This window comes from Falco naumanni, chromosome 1 (assembly GCF_017639655.2).
Source record: "Falco naumanni isolate bFalNau1 chromosome 1, bFalNau1.pat, whole genome shotgun sequence".
Taxonomy (NCBI): Eukaryota; Metazoa; Chordata; class Aves; order Falconiformes; family Falconidae; genus Falco; species Falco naumanni.
In genome coordinates this window covers 7,766,252-7,781,931 of record NC_054054.1, presented here as the reverse complement: position 1 = coordinate 7,781,931, position 15,680 = coordinate 7,766,252, and the positions used below count along the sequence as shown (strand labels likewise).

The 15,680-nt window shown below is 38.5% G+C and overlaps 1 protein-coding gene across 10 annotated transcripts in view; it reads right to left on the bottom strand.

Annotated features, from left to right (window-relative positions):
* Positions 1 to 731: 731 nt before the first annotated feature.
* LARP1B (La ribonucleoprotein 1B) overlaps positions 732 to 15,680 on the bottom strand; it is a 32,293-nt gene continuing 17,344 nt past the window's right edge. For 4 of the 10 annotated variants that reach the window (XM_040614488.1, XM_040614650.1, XM_040614727.1 and 1 more), the window contains 12 exons: positions 12,007 to 12,151; positions 11,627 to 11,801; positions 10,611 to 10,783; positions 9,745 to 10,119; positions 7,897 to 8,020; positions 6,822 to 7,033; positions 6,335 to 6,441; positions 5,645 to 5,805; positions 5,186 to 5,330; positions 3,862 to 3,971; positions 3,511 to 3,638; positions 732 to 2,728 (listed from right to left, as the gene is read on the bottom strand). In XM_040614488.1, the coding sequence (XP_040470422.1) occupies positions 2,495 to 2,728; positions 3,511 to 3,638; positions 3,862 to 3,971; positions 5,186 to 5,330; positions 5,645 to 5,805; positions 6,335 to 6,441; positions 6,822 to 7,033; positions 7,897 to 8,020; positions 9,745 to 10,119; positions 10,611 to 10,783; positions 11,627 to 11,801; positions 12,007 to 12,151 (2,089 nt within the window). In that variant the 3' untranslated portion in view covers positions 732 to 2,494. The other 6 variants (XM_040615052.1, XM_040615125.1, XM_040614567.1 and 3 more) reach the window with 6 other exon arrangements.

Sequence of the window (15,680 nt, the reverse complement as noted above, 5' to 3'; positions counted from 1 at the left end):
CTAGGATTTGCTAGTGTTTAGGAGTAGACTACTATTAGAATACAACCAGTCTTAAGAAGGACAAATTGGAGGTTGGCTTAAAGGGAGCTTAATGGAAAGCAGGTTGGACACATAGGTGCATGTTCAAAAACAAATGCATGGTTCCGCAGCCGGTATGCCAGTTACTGAAAGGTGATTAACCACTTCCAGCCATATAGAGCAACAAGCTGCTCAGCCAGCAACATCTTTGGGGTTTATTCTAAAATTCCATGGGTTTGTTCGCAGCTCCGCGTGCAAACAGCTGTTAACGGGTTGGTTTGTTCCACCTGCCTGCAAGGGCTGAGAGGGGGAAGAATCAATCCCCTGGGAAGTGAAGGGGTGCATTCCTGAAAATGAATGCTGGAGCTGGGGGTGGTATTTTGTCCGCCTAAGTAAGGGGACAGTGTCCAAGCAACTAGCCTTGTAGAGGCCAACAGCACAGACAGCAGGTGAAGAATGCACCCTCTTTGCTTTCAGCTGTATTTTTCTTTGATAAGTACCTAGTTATATGAAAAAAATACATCAGTACTGAACTTGAAGAAAGCTGGTTCACATTCCAAGAACTACTACAGGGTTTGAACAGGCAGGGTTTTCCCCGCTACCTTGGTGCACCAGAGGCGACAGAAATTTATATGCAAGTCTATAGCTTTAACGATCTTTCAAAGTTGTTTTTCTTCACACATTGTAGGGAAAAAAGTTGACATACAACAGTGTTAGGATTTGGGGTTTTTTTTGTTTTTATGAAATTTCTCAAGATATCACAAAATTACACACACTGTAAGCTTAATCTGCACGTTTTCCAATGAAAAACTGAAATACCTTAAATTTATTACTTGTATATACAATTTCAATCCAAATTTACATTCGTATCATTTTCTTGGATAGCAAAAGGCATGGATCAAACACAGGATTGAGATGTGCCACTTCAGCGTAGTTACAGGATATTACTTAAAATATTGGTATGAGTAAATTGAAATTAATTTAGAACAGGCCGTTTAAAAGGCTCCATTTTGTATTGAAATGGTATTAACTGTTGGGAAGGTCACTGCAAACATACACTACTTTACAATGCAAACGTTCATAATTTGTTTCATTGAGATTCACAAGACAATGACTGAAAAATGAATGGACTTACACCCTCTGAGATCTGGTAGGAGTTTAAAACCCTGGATGTGGCTGTGCAGTCAGTTCAGACACCTTCACAGATTAAGGCATTTGTGCTAGACGTAGCTTTTTAACTTTAAAAGTGAAGTCTTTTCTGCAGTTAATGTTTAACAAAAACCTGAAATTCTTCTTACCTGCTCTAGGAAACAAGAATTTACTCATTTGAGTCTTCAAAAACCAAGTAATGAAGTTAAGAAGAAATTACAGGATATTAACATCCCCATCTTTCAGCTACAGCAATGGATTTGTATTTGAGTAACTTACATTCGGTGAAATTGTGTTTAGACCTGCTTGAAATTATTTATGCTTAGCTAGCACAATTTAAACAGAACTTCATTCAGATATTGTAAAATAAAGCAAAAAATAAGATTTACAAGGAATACTTTGTTTCCCCTCCAAACTATTTTTTATTACTTGAAATATGGAGGAAAAAAACCAAACACATTTGGAAAAATTATGCCTCTCCTGTTAGAGCAATTAATAATCATGCTAATTCAAATGAAGATACCTCTCAAGCCAAGAATAATTTGAATAGTTTGCTATTTTAACAACCTGCACAAACTGTAGATACTATATGTTAATTTAAGACCCTATGAAGCCAACAGATCCATCTTCCCCTGTACTCTTCTGTTGCTTGACTTACTAAGAACCAGTACTGAAGGAAATACCTGCAAAACTATCCCAGTTATGTCCACTCAAACTCCATACTTAATAAAATACTATGGAGACCCTGAAAAAAACCAGAAACTATGTCTTTAAATAGAATCCAGAAATGCAGTTTCATGTATAGCTGCACATTCTCAAGCGTGCTTTTGCACAAAAGCGTACTTTTTAATAGTTAGATTCAAGAGCAAACCAATCAAATAGATCTTTCCTTTACATTTAAAATTCTACATACAATGTAATCTTTTTTGCTTTGGTAAAATACAAAAAATGGGAAACTCTGGGTAAAGAAAGCACAGTAAATATCATGGGTATATCATACCTTTTTTAAGAAATATGAGCTGAAATGTAAGGCATCCCCGAAGTATTTTTTGCATATGCAAGGAATGCAGTTCTTTGTAAACAAAAGCTTGAGGAAAGCAATACTGAAGCCAAAGAATCTTCCCTAGGATCCTTCCAATGATCCCAAAACCAAGAGCAACTCTCCTAGGGTAAGTGTTATGGAACTAAATCCTGTGAAAAAGAGAATCCAATCCTTTGTCTTACCCATACATTTTTAATCATGTATTATCTCGGCTCGCCTTGAAGATCTCCCAATTAAGAGAATGATGTAAAAGTTGATTCTCAAGGGCGTAAGCTCATCTTAAGTCTATTTTTCTGGTACATCATTTCCTATAGATTTTGCGGCAGCACTGTTATGACCTACGGATGCTTGCACAGTGTTCCCACTGGTAAGGTTTCCCAGTGCCTGGGACTGACAGGCAGCTGTGGGTTTAGCGGCAAGAAGTGCTTTAGATGAATTAGACTGATGTCTGCGATGACCTGAATCTTCACCTGCAGCAGCAACCGGTCTCTTTCTGCCAGATTCTTCACTAATAGGAGGCTGAAAATAAACACGAGCAACCTGTTAAATGTTTTTCTGTAAGGCCAGGTATTTGCCCTTTCATACACTTAACAGATCAAAAAAGACAGAGCGTTCCATAACTCAGCTTAGTTATTCACAACTCATTGGTAATATTCTACAGCTCTCCTGGCCATTTAGCTAGAAGCGCAAGTGCATGACATATTAAGGACTTTAAACAGTCTTACATTATTTAATTGTCACTGCCCAAATGTTTGCCACAACTCCTAGAAAATGGAGGATTACCGGGGACGATGGTAACCAGGTACGAAAGGCAGGGCAGCACTATACTCCAGAACCGTACTCTTAAGAATTCGGCATTCTGCAGGGAGGCTGCACTGAATTTGGCACTTACATTCTCAGCAAGGACAATGCCTGTCACAGTTCATCAAGGATTGCCATTCATTAATTTGCCAAATTCCTGAACGGTATAGAAATCATCAGTCTTACTAAATGACAAATAAGCTTATTTTATTTTATTTTATTTTGCTATTTCTTTCATTATACAATGAAAATGGATCAACGCTTTCTACGTTTTAGCCACCACACCTCAGCACCATACTTTGGTTTAAAAAGAAAATAATAACAAATGGCTAGAATACAACTGCCTTTTTCATTTAAATTTTTTTAATCATGCTTTTTCTAGTGATTGACAGGATTCGTAAAGCTGCCTTTTTGTGAACTGAAGTAACTGTTCTCAGTTTACCTTGCAGTAAAAATAGTCATACACCAAATATTTATTTGAAATAGGTACTGAAACTTACATCTACTCTGAAGTCCTCCAGTCTCTTAAATTTACTAAGGTACTCTTGCAGTTTGGCGTCAATGGCTGGAGTCTTGTGCTGAGAGTATTTTAGATAAGCCCAAAATTTTTCCAGTCCATAGAGCTGACCTGATAATGGAAAAACACAATTGTACCAATTTACAGAGGTCAGATGTAATAAAAAAAACCTTAATTATTCACTGGTAACTGTATGTTTAAGAGAACTGAAGATAAAAGGAACACAAACAGAAATGGCTCTTGGGTTCATTAACAAGTTAGAGGGCCAAGGAACGGGGATTATCTCCAACTAAAGTTACCCCAGTGTGAGCCGTGACCGGCCTATAATAATTACCAGCTTCGTAGTCTTTCTTTGTTTCTTCTTGGAAATCCTTGAATATTTCTTGCCTGAATTTCTTTTCTAGGCCATAGCTGTAAAACCTAAACAAGCATTCCAATCCATACCTGTAACAGAACAAAGAGGTACAAATACCTTACACATATGCTGCTCATCCCTCAGAGGGAGGCAAGTTTCCAGTCTCTCCTTGCATTTAAGTAGACGGCACAGTCTCATTTTAGCCTTCTCCTAAAAAAATGCTTCCTTTTCACATCAGTTTTTATCACCCCATTGTTCTGAAACATCTTCACAAATAACCAAAACTGACTTAGGAAAATCAGGTCTGTCCCATGGTTTCAATTTAGGATCTACGGACACTATACACACATACAAAATGAAGTCAAATGCTTTCATGTTTTCAGCATGTGTGTGCACACAAACATTTTTAACACAAGACCAATCATAGTGGGTCGGCCCAGGAGTCAGCCTAACCCGCCGTGTAAGGCAGGACTGTGTTCCTGCAGCTCCCACCCACCCCAGTGGCAGGGTTTCTGACTCAGCACTCAGTGATGCTTCGGCATTACTCTGGCTTTGGCTGCCTCGGGTCTCCAGATAGCGCAGACCTCCTCCCGTTCTTGTCTGCTGCCACCTTAGCACCCTTAAAAGCCTTCTGAAGTTTCTCCTAGTAAACGTATCCTTGGATAATCACAGAGCATCGAGTAATCCAGAGCAGAGAGACAAGGCGTTATTAAAGCCACTTCACACCCCAGGGAATATCACTCTGCAGCCTCAAGTGACATATCCAAACTTCAGGATTCTGTAAGCCGGTAGGTACACCCTCGCTTGGCACTCAGAACGCTGGGCTACCTCGTCTTTTCAGCTAAGGGAAACAGAGGTGGGAGGAACTGGGTGGAAGGAAGGGAATAACATCAGAGAGCTAAAGGGGCAGCGGTAATTTCCTTTGTGGTCATTTTTCTGGTATTTTTATAAGGCCAGAAGCAGTTGCACCAAAGTTCAATGAGGTTAAGAACGTCTTCACCTATGGAAGGAAGAATCTTAGGAGTGTAAATAAGTACAGAGCTGACTTGTCACAGTCAACAAGCTACAGGGTTTTGTAGAATTCAAGACCAATGACAAGTCAGGAAATGCTGCACATTTAGCTATTATCTGCAAAGCACAAATATAAACAAACAGATTTTTGGTATTAAAATAACTTACACAGGCTGCTATTTTAAAGATTTCCAAAGACTCAAAGCCAGTACTAAGAATGTTCACTTCAGATATATGCAAACTGCACAGGTACGACCTCAACTGCTCTTAACTTCCAGGAAAAAGTGAATACCTGTAGTGTTCTCTTGCATCATCTAAAGCAAGTTGTTTGAATTCTTCATACATTTTCTTGTTAAAGTGATCTCTCAAAAAAAAGGACCAGAAACGAAACAACGTGTTCATTTCTTGGGACTGGCCAATTCCCAACCGTTTCCTCTCTGGAAGAAAAAAGAAAGGAGTAAAAAAAGAGAAAGTTATTTTCAATTTTTCAGCAACATATTTTCAAGTGCTTTTCCATTAGTAATACACACACAAGATCTTACAGTAACTGAAGTTTAAATGCGAGGGTAATTTTTTTGTCAGGGAAAATAAAGTTAAGTGGAAAGCAGAGCTCATAAAAGAGAAACAAAATAAATCTTGCTTTCCTTTTCCAAGAAAAAATTAGGATGAGGAACAGCATGGAGAAAACTGGTATCAGATGACGCCTTGAAAATTTTAGGTAGAATTTCAGGAAGTACATTTAGTGGCTTACCCATCAGACACCTTCGACGATATTTGTGGTACACCTGTTGAGTAAAGCCATTTTCCTTTAACAGTTCATGAGAAGGATGCTGAAATTTTGGAAGAGAATTTGGGGTACACCCATAACCTCCCGCTAATGGAGCTCCTTCTGAAGGCGAAGCATTGGAACTGCTGAAGAAAAAAGAAAAAAAAAAAAGCAAATGCACTTCTGTCCTGTAAAGAGTGCTTTTCTATAGAAACAGTTTTCAACCATTCTGATGTATGCAAGAGCTGTCAGAATAGTGCAGTCACCGGACCGCCACTACAATGCGTGCCTGGGGTCCCAGTCACCCGCTTCTGAAATCAGATTCTGAGCTAATATGTCAAAAAACAGACAGTTTTGAATGACAATAATTAAACATTACATTACTGCCTGATTTTAAATGACCACCTAACGGCAAAATCACTGAAGTGAATGTCAGTACTTCAAGTAATATTACTGCTACTGTATCATGGCTCAACAACGTTGTGGAACGTAGTCAGCCTGGCTAGCTTACTCCCCAGTAACCTCGCATTCTATCGCTTTGTCTTTCTTGATGGCTCTTCTCTTCCCTCCAATGTGTTTGTAACTTGTATTTTATCACAGACTGTTTCTCCATTAGCAGTGAGAACTAATGATACTGCAAATAAATATCCTACAACCGGAAAAAAAAAAAATTACCTCACAGAGGAAGTTCTCGGCCTGTGGTCTCTGGAATCCATCACCCAACCCACATGGCATTCTAAGGGAGGATTTGTACTGTGTCGTGTTTTTCTTTTTCTTGGAGTCTAAGAGAGCAAATGAAGTATTTATTTCCCTATTTTCATTTCACTCATTCTCTCCCTATTAAGACAAAGTTCTAAAAAATTTATATTCTATCTAAGACATTATAGTCACAACACTCTGGTTACATAACCTAAAGATTAGTCTTATGTAACAAATTCAAAGTCTTTGACATGACACTTTTTCAGCAAGGTCTTTTAAGAAATGTTACACAGAAAACTAGGAAATCATTTTGTAACAATATGGTAAATATTTTGAAGATAAGCCATAAAAATGTACAAGTGTTTATTTTTTTTTTTTTTCTTTTTATTCCTGGTAAGTCGTATGCACAGGCATGAGTTTTACAGACTTTTTCTGGTTTTAGAAAAAGTATGTTTCCATTTACCTTTACATCAATGGATCGTGCTTCTTTAACAACAGGGTAGAACCTGGGTGTTTTGTTGGGATCCTGTAGCCTTGGGGTGCGAGGTGTTCGCGGGGTGAAGCCAGGGTGAACGCAGGGGGAATCTGGCACTGCTGTTGGCAGTGATCGAGCTATTGCTGCCGTCGGAGGAACTTCAACACTTAACAAATTACAAGGCAGCTCCTCTGCCAAATCTGTAGGCAGGAAGGACAAAATACTCATTTTCAAAACAGACTTCGGATTTCAAAGCTTAAGCTCCCCTAGTATCTTAAAGGCCTGTTTCATTTCAAACGAACCACATCATCCCCAAAGGATAATCAAATTAAAAAGAGCACTCTGTGCAGAAGCAGCACAAACCGCTCAAAACTAGGAAATAAAGTTTCAAGCACGTCTTTGCTAGAAAATTTAAACCCACTTCTTCACTGCTTGTTCTTTGGTACTTACACTAGGGAAATAATGGAAAATAAGCACTGGTGAAAGCATAACCACATTCTTGCTTTTTGGTGAGGCAGTGGGTTTAGTAAGGTGGTTTTCTTCAACTGCTTTAAAGACACTATTAGCATGTATCCGAGTAAATGTTAATACTACTACTTTATCAGAAATACTCAAAAGATAAGATTTGGACATAGTGACTGCTCAGTAAGGTTATGATACAAATAGAAAATTCTTCTAGTTTCAATTCCTTCTATCCCCATTTCCCGTAAAAATACTGGTTTCTAGAAAATCTTTCACAACATCACTAGCTATTACTTTACACACTGTGAATGTCAAACTCCACAAAAAGCACCTGGTGTTGGTACATGGTGACAACAAAATAGAACACTGCCTTTTGATGCTCATATACATCCTGCAAAGTAGTAGTACCAGCTTGTTCTAACTCAATGGAAACCATGCTACTAACAAACAGTTGACAATTTGAAAAATGAGCAAAGAGCAATCCCCTCGGATTGCTGACTGAACCAAAATTGAAATATTACACAGGCAGAAAGAGTTAAAACACCTATGGAATTGCTCTTTATTACAGAGATTCGGAAAAAAAATAATACTTATTACTTACCTTTCCGTAACCCTGAAGGTCCTGGAGGAACTTCTTGGGTTGGATCAGCAACTGGTTCTGGTGCAAGACTATCAAATTCCTCTTTACTAATGAGGCTTAGCTTCTTAAAGTTCTCAATCTCTTGCTGAATTAGAGAAAGCAAATTGTAAATGCAAAGCACAATAATTAATATCATCCTGAGAAACAGGTGAAATTCACAGAAGAGAAAATAAGCAAGCCAGAACTGACACAGCTACCCACACACAGCCAGTACAGATTTCTGTTAAGGAAAATGGAAGAAGTCTCTAGCACATGTTGTAAAAAAAGCTGCCATGGACACTGTATATAAGCTCACACTGCACTAGCTAAAACAAAGTTACGCCGGTAAATGGGCAAATGGAGACAGTAAGGCCACCTACATGCGAATTTTCACAGACAAATAAGAAATAAAAACAACTGAGACCCTGCCCCTTGCCAAACCCCAAACCATCCCTCTTCTGCAGTAAGTGTGCCAAGGAAGGCCCTAGCAATTTAGGGGAGCAAAAAAGACCCTCCTCCCTTTCTCAGGCAACATCTTAAGAAAAGCCAGCATTTGTAAATAAAGTGTTCAGCTTGCTTTTTTTTTTTTTTTTTTATGTTTTCATTGGTAGCTTAAACCGCAAAAGCGCAGGATTTTCCAGGATGTGTGGCAACAAGTCAAATCACTCTTGCCCCTGCTCAGCTGAAGGTGGGGCGGCACATCTCTGTGCGTGCATGCTGTGCGTGAAAAATCTTGTTTAAATCAATGTTAAGAACAAAACAACAGAAGAGTAGTTTTCCCTGGCTGTGTGCTATTTCTCACTGTCCTCTTCTAGTGTGCTGGTTTTCTTGGTCCATTTCCTTTATAATAAAAACTCCATATTCTGAATTCTACCTTTACATTCCTGCTCTTATTCTCAACATTCGTTTTTATCTGTCAGCTCTTTTTTGTACCCACATGCTCCATTTCTCCTTTAAGCTGCTTCCCCCAAACCACCTTTACCCTTGTGCACAGATAAAGCTCCTTCTCCTGACCACTTACTGTTTAGGTAACTTTGTATTTCTGTACACTTAATATCTGCTAGTGACACAGTGAGATCGTTGACACACGTGCCACTCACTGGGCTCACTTGCACAAGAAAATAAACCAAGAGTGATACGTGACAGGACTGCAGTACGCCACGTTGACCTCTGCCTTTGCAGTGCTGGAGTTCATCTCATCTAATTTCACAGCTGCTCAGTATATTTAAAAAAATAATAAATAATATTTTTTAAAAATATCAAAGCTGACCATCTCCTTGTAAAGGTTTGAAAGCCTCAAAGACGGGCCCACGCACAGGCTAGGAAATAGAAGTGTTTCTCCAATGAAATGTAAGGTGTACAATCCAAAGTTTCATTTGCTGACAGAGCTAACATCGTAACAAGCTACAAGGCAAACAGAACCTTAACGTAAAACTACTTCAAAATGACTGTATTACCGTCCTCTCATCTTATCTCAAAAATGTGACCACTTCCTCTCCGGTAAGGGTTTGCAAATGTTACGAAACTATTCATAGAACAAGAAAACACTGGAAAAGTTGAAATTTCTCCAAAATGTTAAAAGATAGTTCTAAAAATATTCATTCAATGTTTTTGGTCAAATCTGTGACAAGAAAAACTTGCCGATTTTGCTTTCAACGGTTTACAATATTATCAAAATAAAGAGAGTTCAATAGACCCGTAAACTGAAGTACTATCACTTTTCTTCCAAAAAAAAATATAGCATTTTACAATTACACAGCAGATGGCTGAAATCCATTTTAGAACTGTTTGGACGGGCATAGTCTTCAGGTAAAAATTTAAGAAAGTTACCTTCAACATAGTGTCATTCTCACTCTGCTCCATCCACAAATCCTGTTCATAATAGTATAAGCCATCATTAATAACTTTAGCAAGTTCTGATGTTATTTTTGCACGGCATACATGGTTGCCAGAACGATCTCCACCAAGATGTCTTCTCATATATGGTGGTGTCTGCGTTACGATCAAAATCTTGTTTACATCCTGATCATCAATTTCATAATCAGAATCGCTGTCTGACCAATCAGTAAATTTATTCTTCCGACCTTGAATTTGTTCCATCTCTTCATCAAACATAAAATCTAGTTCTTCCTGTTCTTGTTCCTCTGGAGGTGGGGGTGGCTGTTGTTGATCTGATGTTTGATCAGACACAGGAACGCTGCTCTCCTAAGTTGGAAAAGGTGATGCGTTTTACATTTGAATCGGACAGACATTATCCAAATGGGAGACAAACAGAACATGATAGAACATTTTCAATAGACAAACATAGGGGAAACTGGAAACAATATAGCCATTTTCAGATGCTTATTAAGTAAATTACTGTACTAAATAATTCTGCCATAACCTTTTAGAACAATTACCAATGCACATAATACATTTTTTCAATAATCAACAGGTACAACTGCCCCTCAGCAGAAAAAAAAAAAAAAAAAAAAAAATCACACCACAGTATTTCGTTTTAGTGAGCATTAGATCAGAATTTCAAATGCACTCAGTTATTCTAGGTCCGACACAGTGAGAAGTATGCACATTAACTGTACTGCATTATCACGCATCACACGTTATGATGTGAAAAATCTTGTTTTACAGTATAATCTGTAAGTTGCCAGGTTTTGCATTTGTTTATTTAAAACCAACTTAAAGGTTTTTGATTTTACCTTTAGTTTGACTGTGGATGCACGGTGCCTCTTCTTCACTTCTATCCAAGGTTCAGAGTCCAAATCAGGCAAACTTGTAGACAATCCTTTAGACATCGTCTGAAAATTACTCGTTTCGGTGTTTTCCTTTGGACTCAGCGGGCTTCCCAGTCTTGGAGAACTTGGTGCAGACTCTAGCAGTGGAAAACAGTTCAGTTTCTACTCTGGATTGCTTTATTTTTGTTTAGTTTCATTTTGTTAAGGGTTTTTTTTGTTGTTTGGGGTGGTTTTTTCAGTTGTTTCACTAGTCTCTTTTAACCATAGCAACTATTTTTCTACTTCTCTGATGAAATGTAACACTGATCAGCAGAATTTCTTTTCATTTTTAGGAGATGGCTTTTCGCAGTTCACTCAACATTTTAGGGAAATATCAATTCTTGCAACTTATTTATGTGTAAAGTTTCTAACTGTCTGAGATAAATTACGTGTTAGTCAGAAAACAAGAGCAGCATCATTGGGGACAGGTTTCCTCCACGCCATCCTCTAGCTCTACGGATGGGTGCCTAACTCAGTCTTCATTCTTGCCATCTAATTCCAGCCAACATTTTAGTAAAAGATTTCCCTGCCGAGGGCTGCCAGCAAACAAAGCCATCTCCCTATTAATAATGCAAATGAAATCCCCATCCAAAACCAGGATGCATCAAATAAAGAGTTAACATGCAGCTGCTACCAAAATGAAGCAGGTTTTACCACTAACTTAAGATTACCATTACTACTTCTACTACTACTACACAACTGTAGTCCATCATACTATATTCCGGAGAACGGTCACAGCAGCAGCATGTAAGACACATTTTTATCTCCTTCACATCAGCCATGCCAGCCATGTGACTTGGCAACTGCAAGGCTGACAGACATATCAGCTGAATAAACCATTACCAAATGTACAACTTCTATTATGAAATCAGTATCAAAAGGCAAACTTCCTAAGCTAGATCGACAGTCCTGAACTCGTTTCTATAAAATAAATCCTTTACCAGTATGTGAGCCGAAAATTTGGCCTGGTATGAATTCTGGACAATTGATGAGCTGGGAAAAGTCAGTCGGTGGCAGGCTGCATGGAGGAGGACCTGGAATCGGCCACTTTTCTGGATCAACCCTTTTTCTTAGCCTCTGATCCACAATTTCAACTTCTGTACTGTCCCTTAGGGCCTGCGTGACAAGCATATTATAACTTTAGAAACTTTACATATCTAGCACCACCTAAAAAAGAAAAAAAACACTCCCAAACTTTGCCATTTATAGTCTCCTTACAAAATCCTTGTCAATGCAAACAGGAATTCATAGCACCGACTTTAAACGGCAGTACAAAATTAACCAAACAACTTTCTACATACATACTCCTGAATTATTTTACCTCCAAAATGAGGGCAGCATTTGTAGTCAGAGCTTGCATCCGACGGAAGCTTGCAATCAATGAAACAGGCAGAAATCCTTGTTGGTCCATCTTTCTCCTCAGAAAGAAGTCCCTTTCCAAATTTTCTGTGCTGAAATAATACTCACTGCAGAAAAGAAACATACAAATATGAGCCTGTTATAGGTTAAAGAAAAATCCCAAAATAGCAACTTAGAGATTCCTTGTTAGAAGTCTTCCATTAAAAACAGACCACACTTTGCCATCATCAACAAAATCGTTCCTTCCACGGGTGTATCATTATAAACAAAACTTACAGAACAGCATGCATGCTCAACGTGTTAAGAAAGAGTTATGATCCAGTACAGTACACAGAGGGTATAAATCAAAGCCTTGTTAACATTTGCATACATGAACTGCATAAGGAAAAAAACTATGCTCAATTTTTCTTTCACCCACCCCCCTTCCTTATTACTTACATGAACAGAAGGAAACAACATTTTCTTAGCCTCCATATAGATGAAGGACAACTACTGCTTACAGTCAGAGCATAAGTTATTTCCCACACAGCAGTATCAGTGCGCCTCCATTCTGAACTGTATCTTTTCTTTTCCCAGTTTCCAGTACATTAGAAGGTTTAAGTATCCTATCTGAGTGTTGAGGCACATATATGTACTCTGAATCATTACTTCAAGCATGCTTGTGGGAAGATGAGAAAACAAAAATGGTAATGTTGTATTTGTCGTGAAACTGTACCAAAAAGGCACAACAGTTCATGGCGAAAGGTAAAGTCAAAAAGAAGAGATGATGTTAAGCGGATAAAGAGAAGAGGGACAAGGACCATTTTGAGAATCTGACAATACCACAGAACGAGAGAGACAAGGGACAAAGACATAGCAGAAAGACAAATCTTCTTAAACAATGAAGCTGCTCTACAAAATGGTTAGGGTGTCAAGATGTTTTATACTCTAGTGAAGAGGAAAATAAGGAATTCAAATCATGACCTGTCACACAAAGCAAGCAAACAAGAAAACATGTTATGAAGAAGAATGGACAAACCCCCCCCCCCCCCAGATTAATCATGATAACTAAAGTCTAGGCCTTTCACAGAGTTTACACATCATACCATGATTTTGCATATTACATCCAACGAACACTACTCCTCATCAGGTTCAAGATAGTAGGCAGTGAAATATTTAATGGAGAGCAATTAAAATTCCGTAACACAAAAATAGAGATAGTGCAAAATAAAACAAGAGGGCATTAAAACGCTAAGGGGGAAAAAACCCAACCACATGCAGATGTAAATAAAGTTAATTCTAATTTCAACTAAGTATAAAATGCTAAGTGTCTCCACTGAAGTTGGGATCAAGGCCAAAGTTACCAAGAGGAGAGGACTCTGATGCCATCACTGACCCAAGGAGAAGCTTGGTACCATTTCTCGCTCTAATTTTTGGTAGCTAAAGAAATCCAAAGTTAAAGCTTTCTATATGAAACACTCGGCTCCAGGACTGAATGAATATAAAAGTCTCAAAGTTGGACAATAAGACACATGACAAATGAAAACACTGCCATTAGATCGGAGCACACAGAGAAAAGAATAACTCTTTCAGAGAATTAGCTCTCACTCAGAGCTAAGTAAACTGACCAGTGAAGCAACTGCGCACAAAGAGAAAGTTTCTTTCAAGAATATCCTGTTTACTGTTCTGAACGGCTACATTTCTTCTCCCCTCCCAGTCTAGAAGATAAGCAAGCACAAAAGCCATATATCAAGTTTTTACTACTGTTACCTTTACAGTCATACAGTAAAGGTAAAATCTTGTAACGATTCATCTAGTTAAAAATTCCACAAGCAGAAATGGACAATGACTGAACTTGACTCAAACTGCCTCACTTGATGTCCATCACTCTAGAAAAAGGAATGTGAAAGACCATTAATGATAAATGAAAACAACGCACAAATTTGCTCCAAGTAGAGGGACAAACCTACACACACACATACACCCCCTCCAGCTTTTCTTTTCATTTTCCTCAGTCCCTTCACTTGTTCTTGAATTGATGGAGACCTGGGTGCGTGTCTGGACTTGTATTTCTTTATTTTTTAAAGAAAGAGGACTTTTAAAATAGAATTCTACTGCCTGTTGCAGACTGAGGAGTTGCTGAGCACTGAAACATTTCAGGCTGACAACTCCAGCCTGTAATTAAAAACATTAAAGACGTTTTTGTATCCAATACAAATATTACGCTCACTTGTACATCAAGCTGGTTCTTGGGACAAGCATGAACTGCTTGACAGCAGTGTATTTCTTACTGTAATTACGTATCGACTCAGCTGAACATAGTCTCTTAAGATTTTTCCCTCTTAAGCAGGTAAATTGTTTTAAAATTCACCAGCTGACTAGGATTCAAACCAATCTCACTCCTCTAATATTTATCTTCGACTCCATAAGGAACGCTGAGACCTAACAGTTCTGTGTAGCTTTATTCTGTATCTACTTCCTTCTTTGGCATGGTTAATACTTTATAACTAAATTATCCCCATTTAGAAGCGAAAAATAAGTAACTGATGAACAAAGTCTGTTTCCAATAATTTTTAATGTGATAGAAAAAGTGAATAAAAAACACGTTGGGTTTTTGGGGGTTTGTTTTTGGGTTTTGTTTTTTGTTGTTGTTGGTTTTTTAAGGAGCATAAAAATAGTGAAGTTATGCTCTAAACCTGCTCAAGAATCTCCCTCTCATGGAAAGCAAACTCCATAATCCAACTGCCTTAGAAGTTCACATCAGACAAGCAACCAACGGCTCTGGTTAGCCAGCCATGCCAAGTCTTCTATTGACACCTGCCAACCTCTCGTTGCTAAAACCAAATACAAATATAACCAGAAGTCAGATGCGACCAATGCTGTAACTGACATTTTTCTCAGCAGAGGGGGACATCATCATGTCCTACCTTAGAAGGTCTGGATTCTACACTGCATGCCCAGAAATCTGGCCAACAGTGGAGTGTCTGTGCTCCTCCCCCACTTGTCTGAGGACAGTGCAGGCCGATTATCCTGACATGGGGGTACATGTCCACTGTCAGGTCTCATAAGGGCCTGGCAGCAAGAGTAACAAAAAAGACTGCAATAGAAGTTTTGAAGTTGATAGCCACATGCCAGATACTTTCTGCCCTTAAAGAGGCTTTTTTCTTCCTTTTTGCGTCAACTGTAACAAAAGAAGCAAGAATAAAATAAGCAAGTTGCTTTATGGAATACAAGGGCAATCAAAAACCACCACAAAGGCATCGCAAACAAATGCCGTTGCAAGTACAGAAGATGAAATATCTGCCAGTGGTGGAAACTGTCTCTTTAAAATGAACTAGTGGTTTCCAGGCCCTTTTTGACTTGTCTCCTGGTGATAATCAGTCTTCCAGATGGTTTCTCATTGCCTAATGGTGTACACGAGAAAGTAAACATTTCAGATTATTGAAAAATCAAGTACCATTGCAAAACTACTCTCTTTCAGTTAAATGTTTCAGGTGAAACGCTCTGAAAACATAAAACTAACAAGACTTCTCAAAGTGAAATTGAGAGCAAATAAGGGAAACATCTAGCTACATCACCCAAGAAGAGCTTTATAGGCAAACAGACCAACAGTACTCAAAAAGCACAAGCTCAGAGACATCCAAATCTCAATTACAT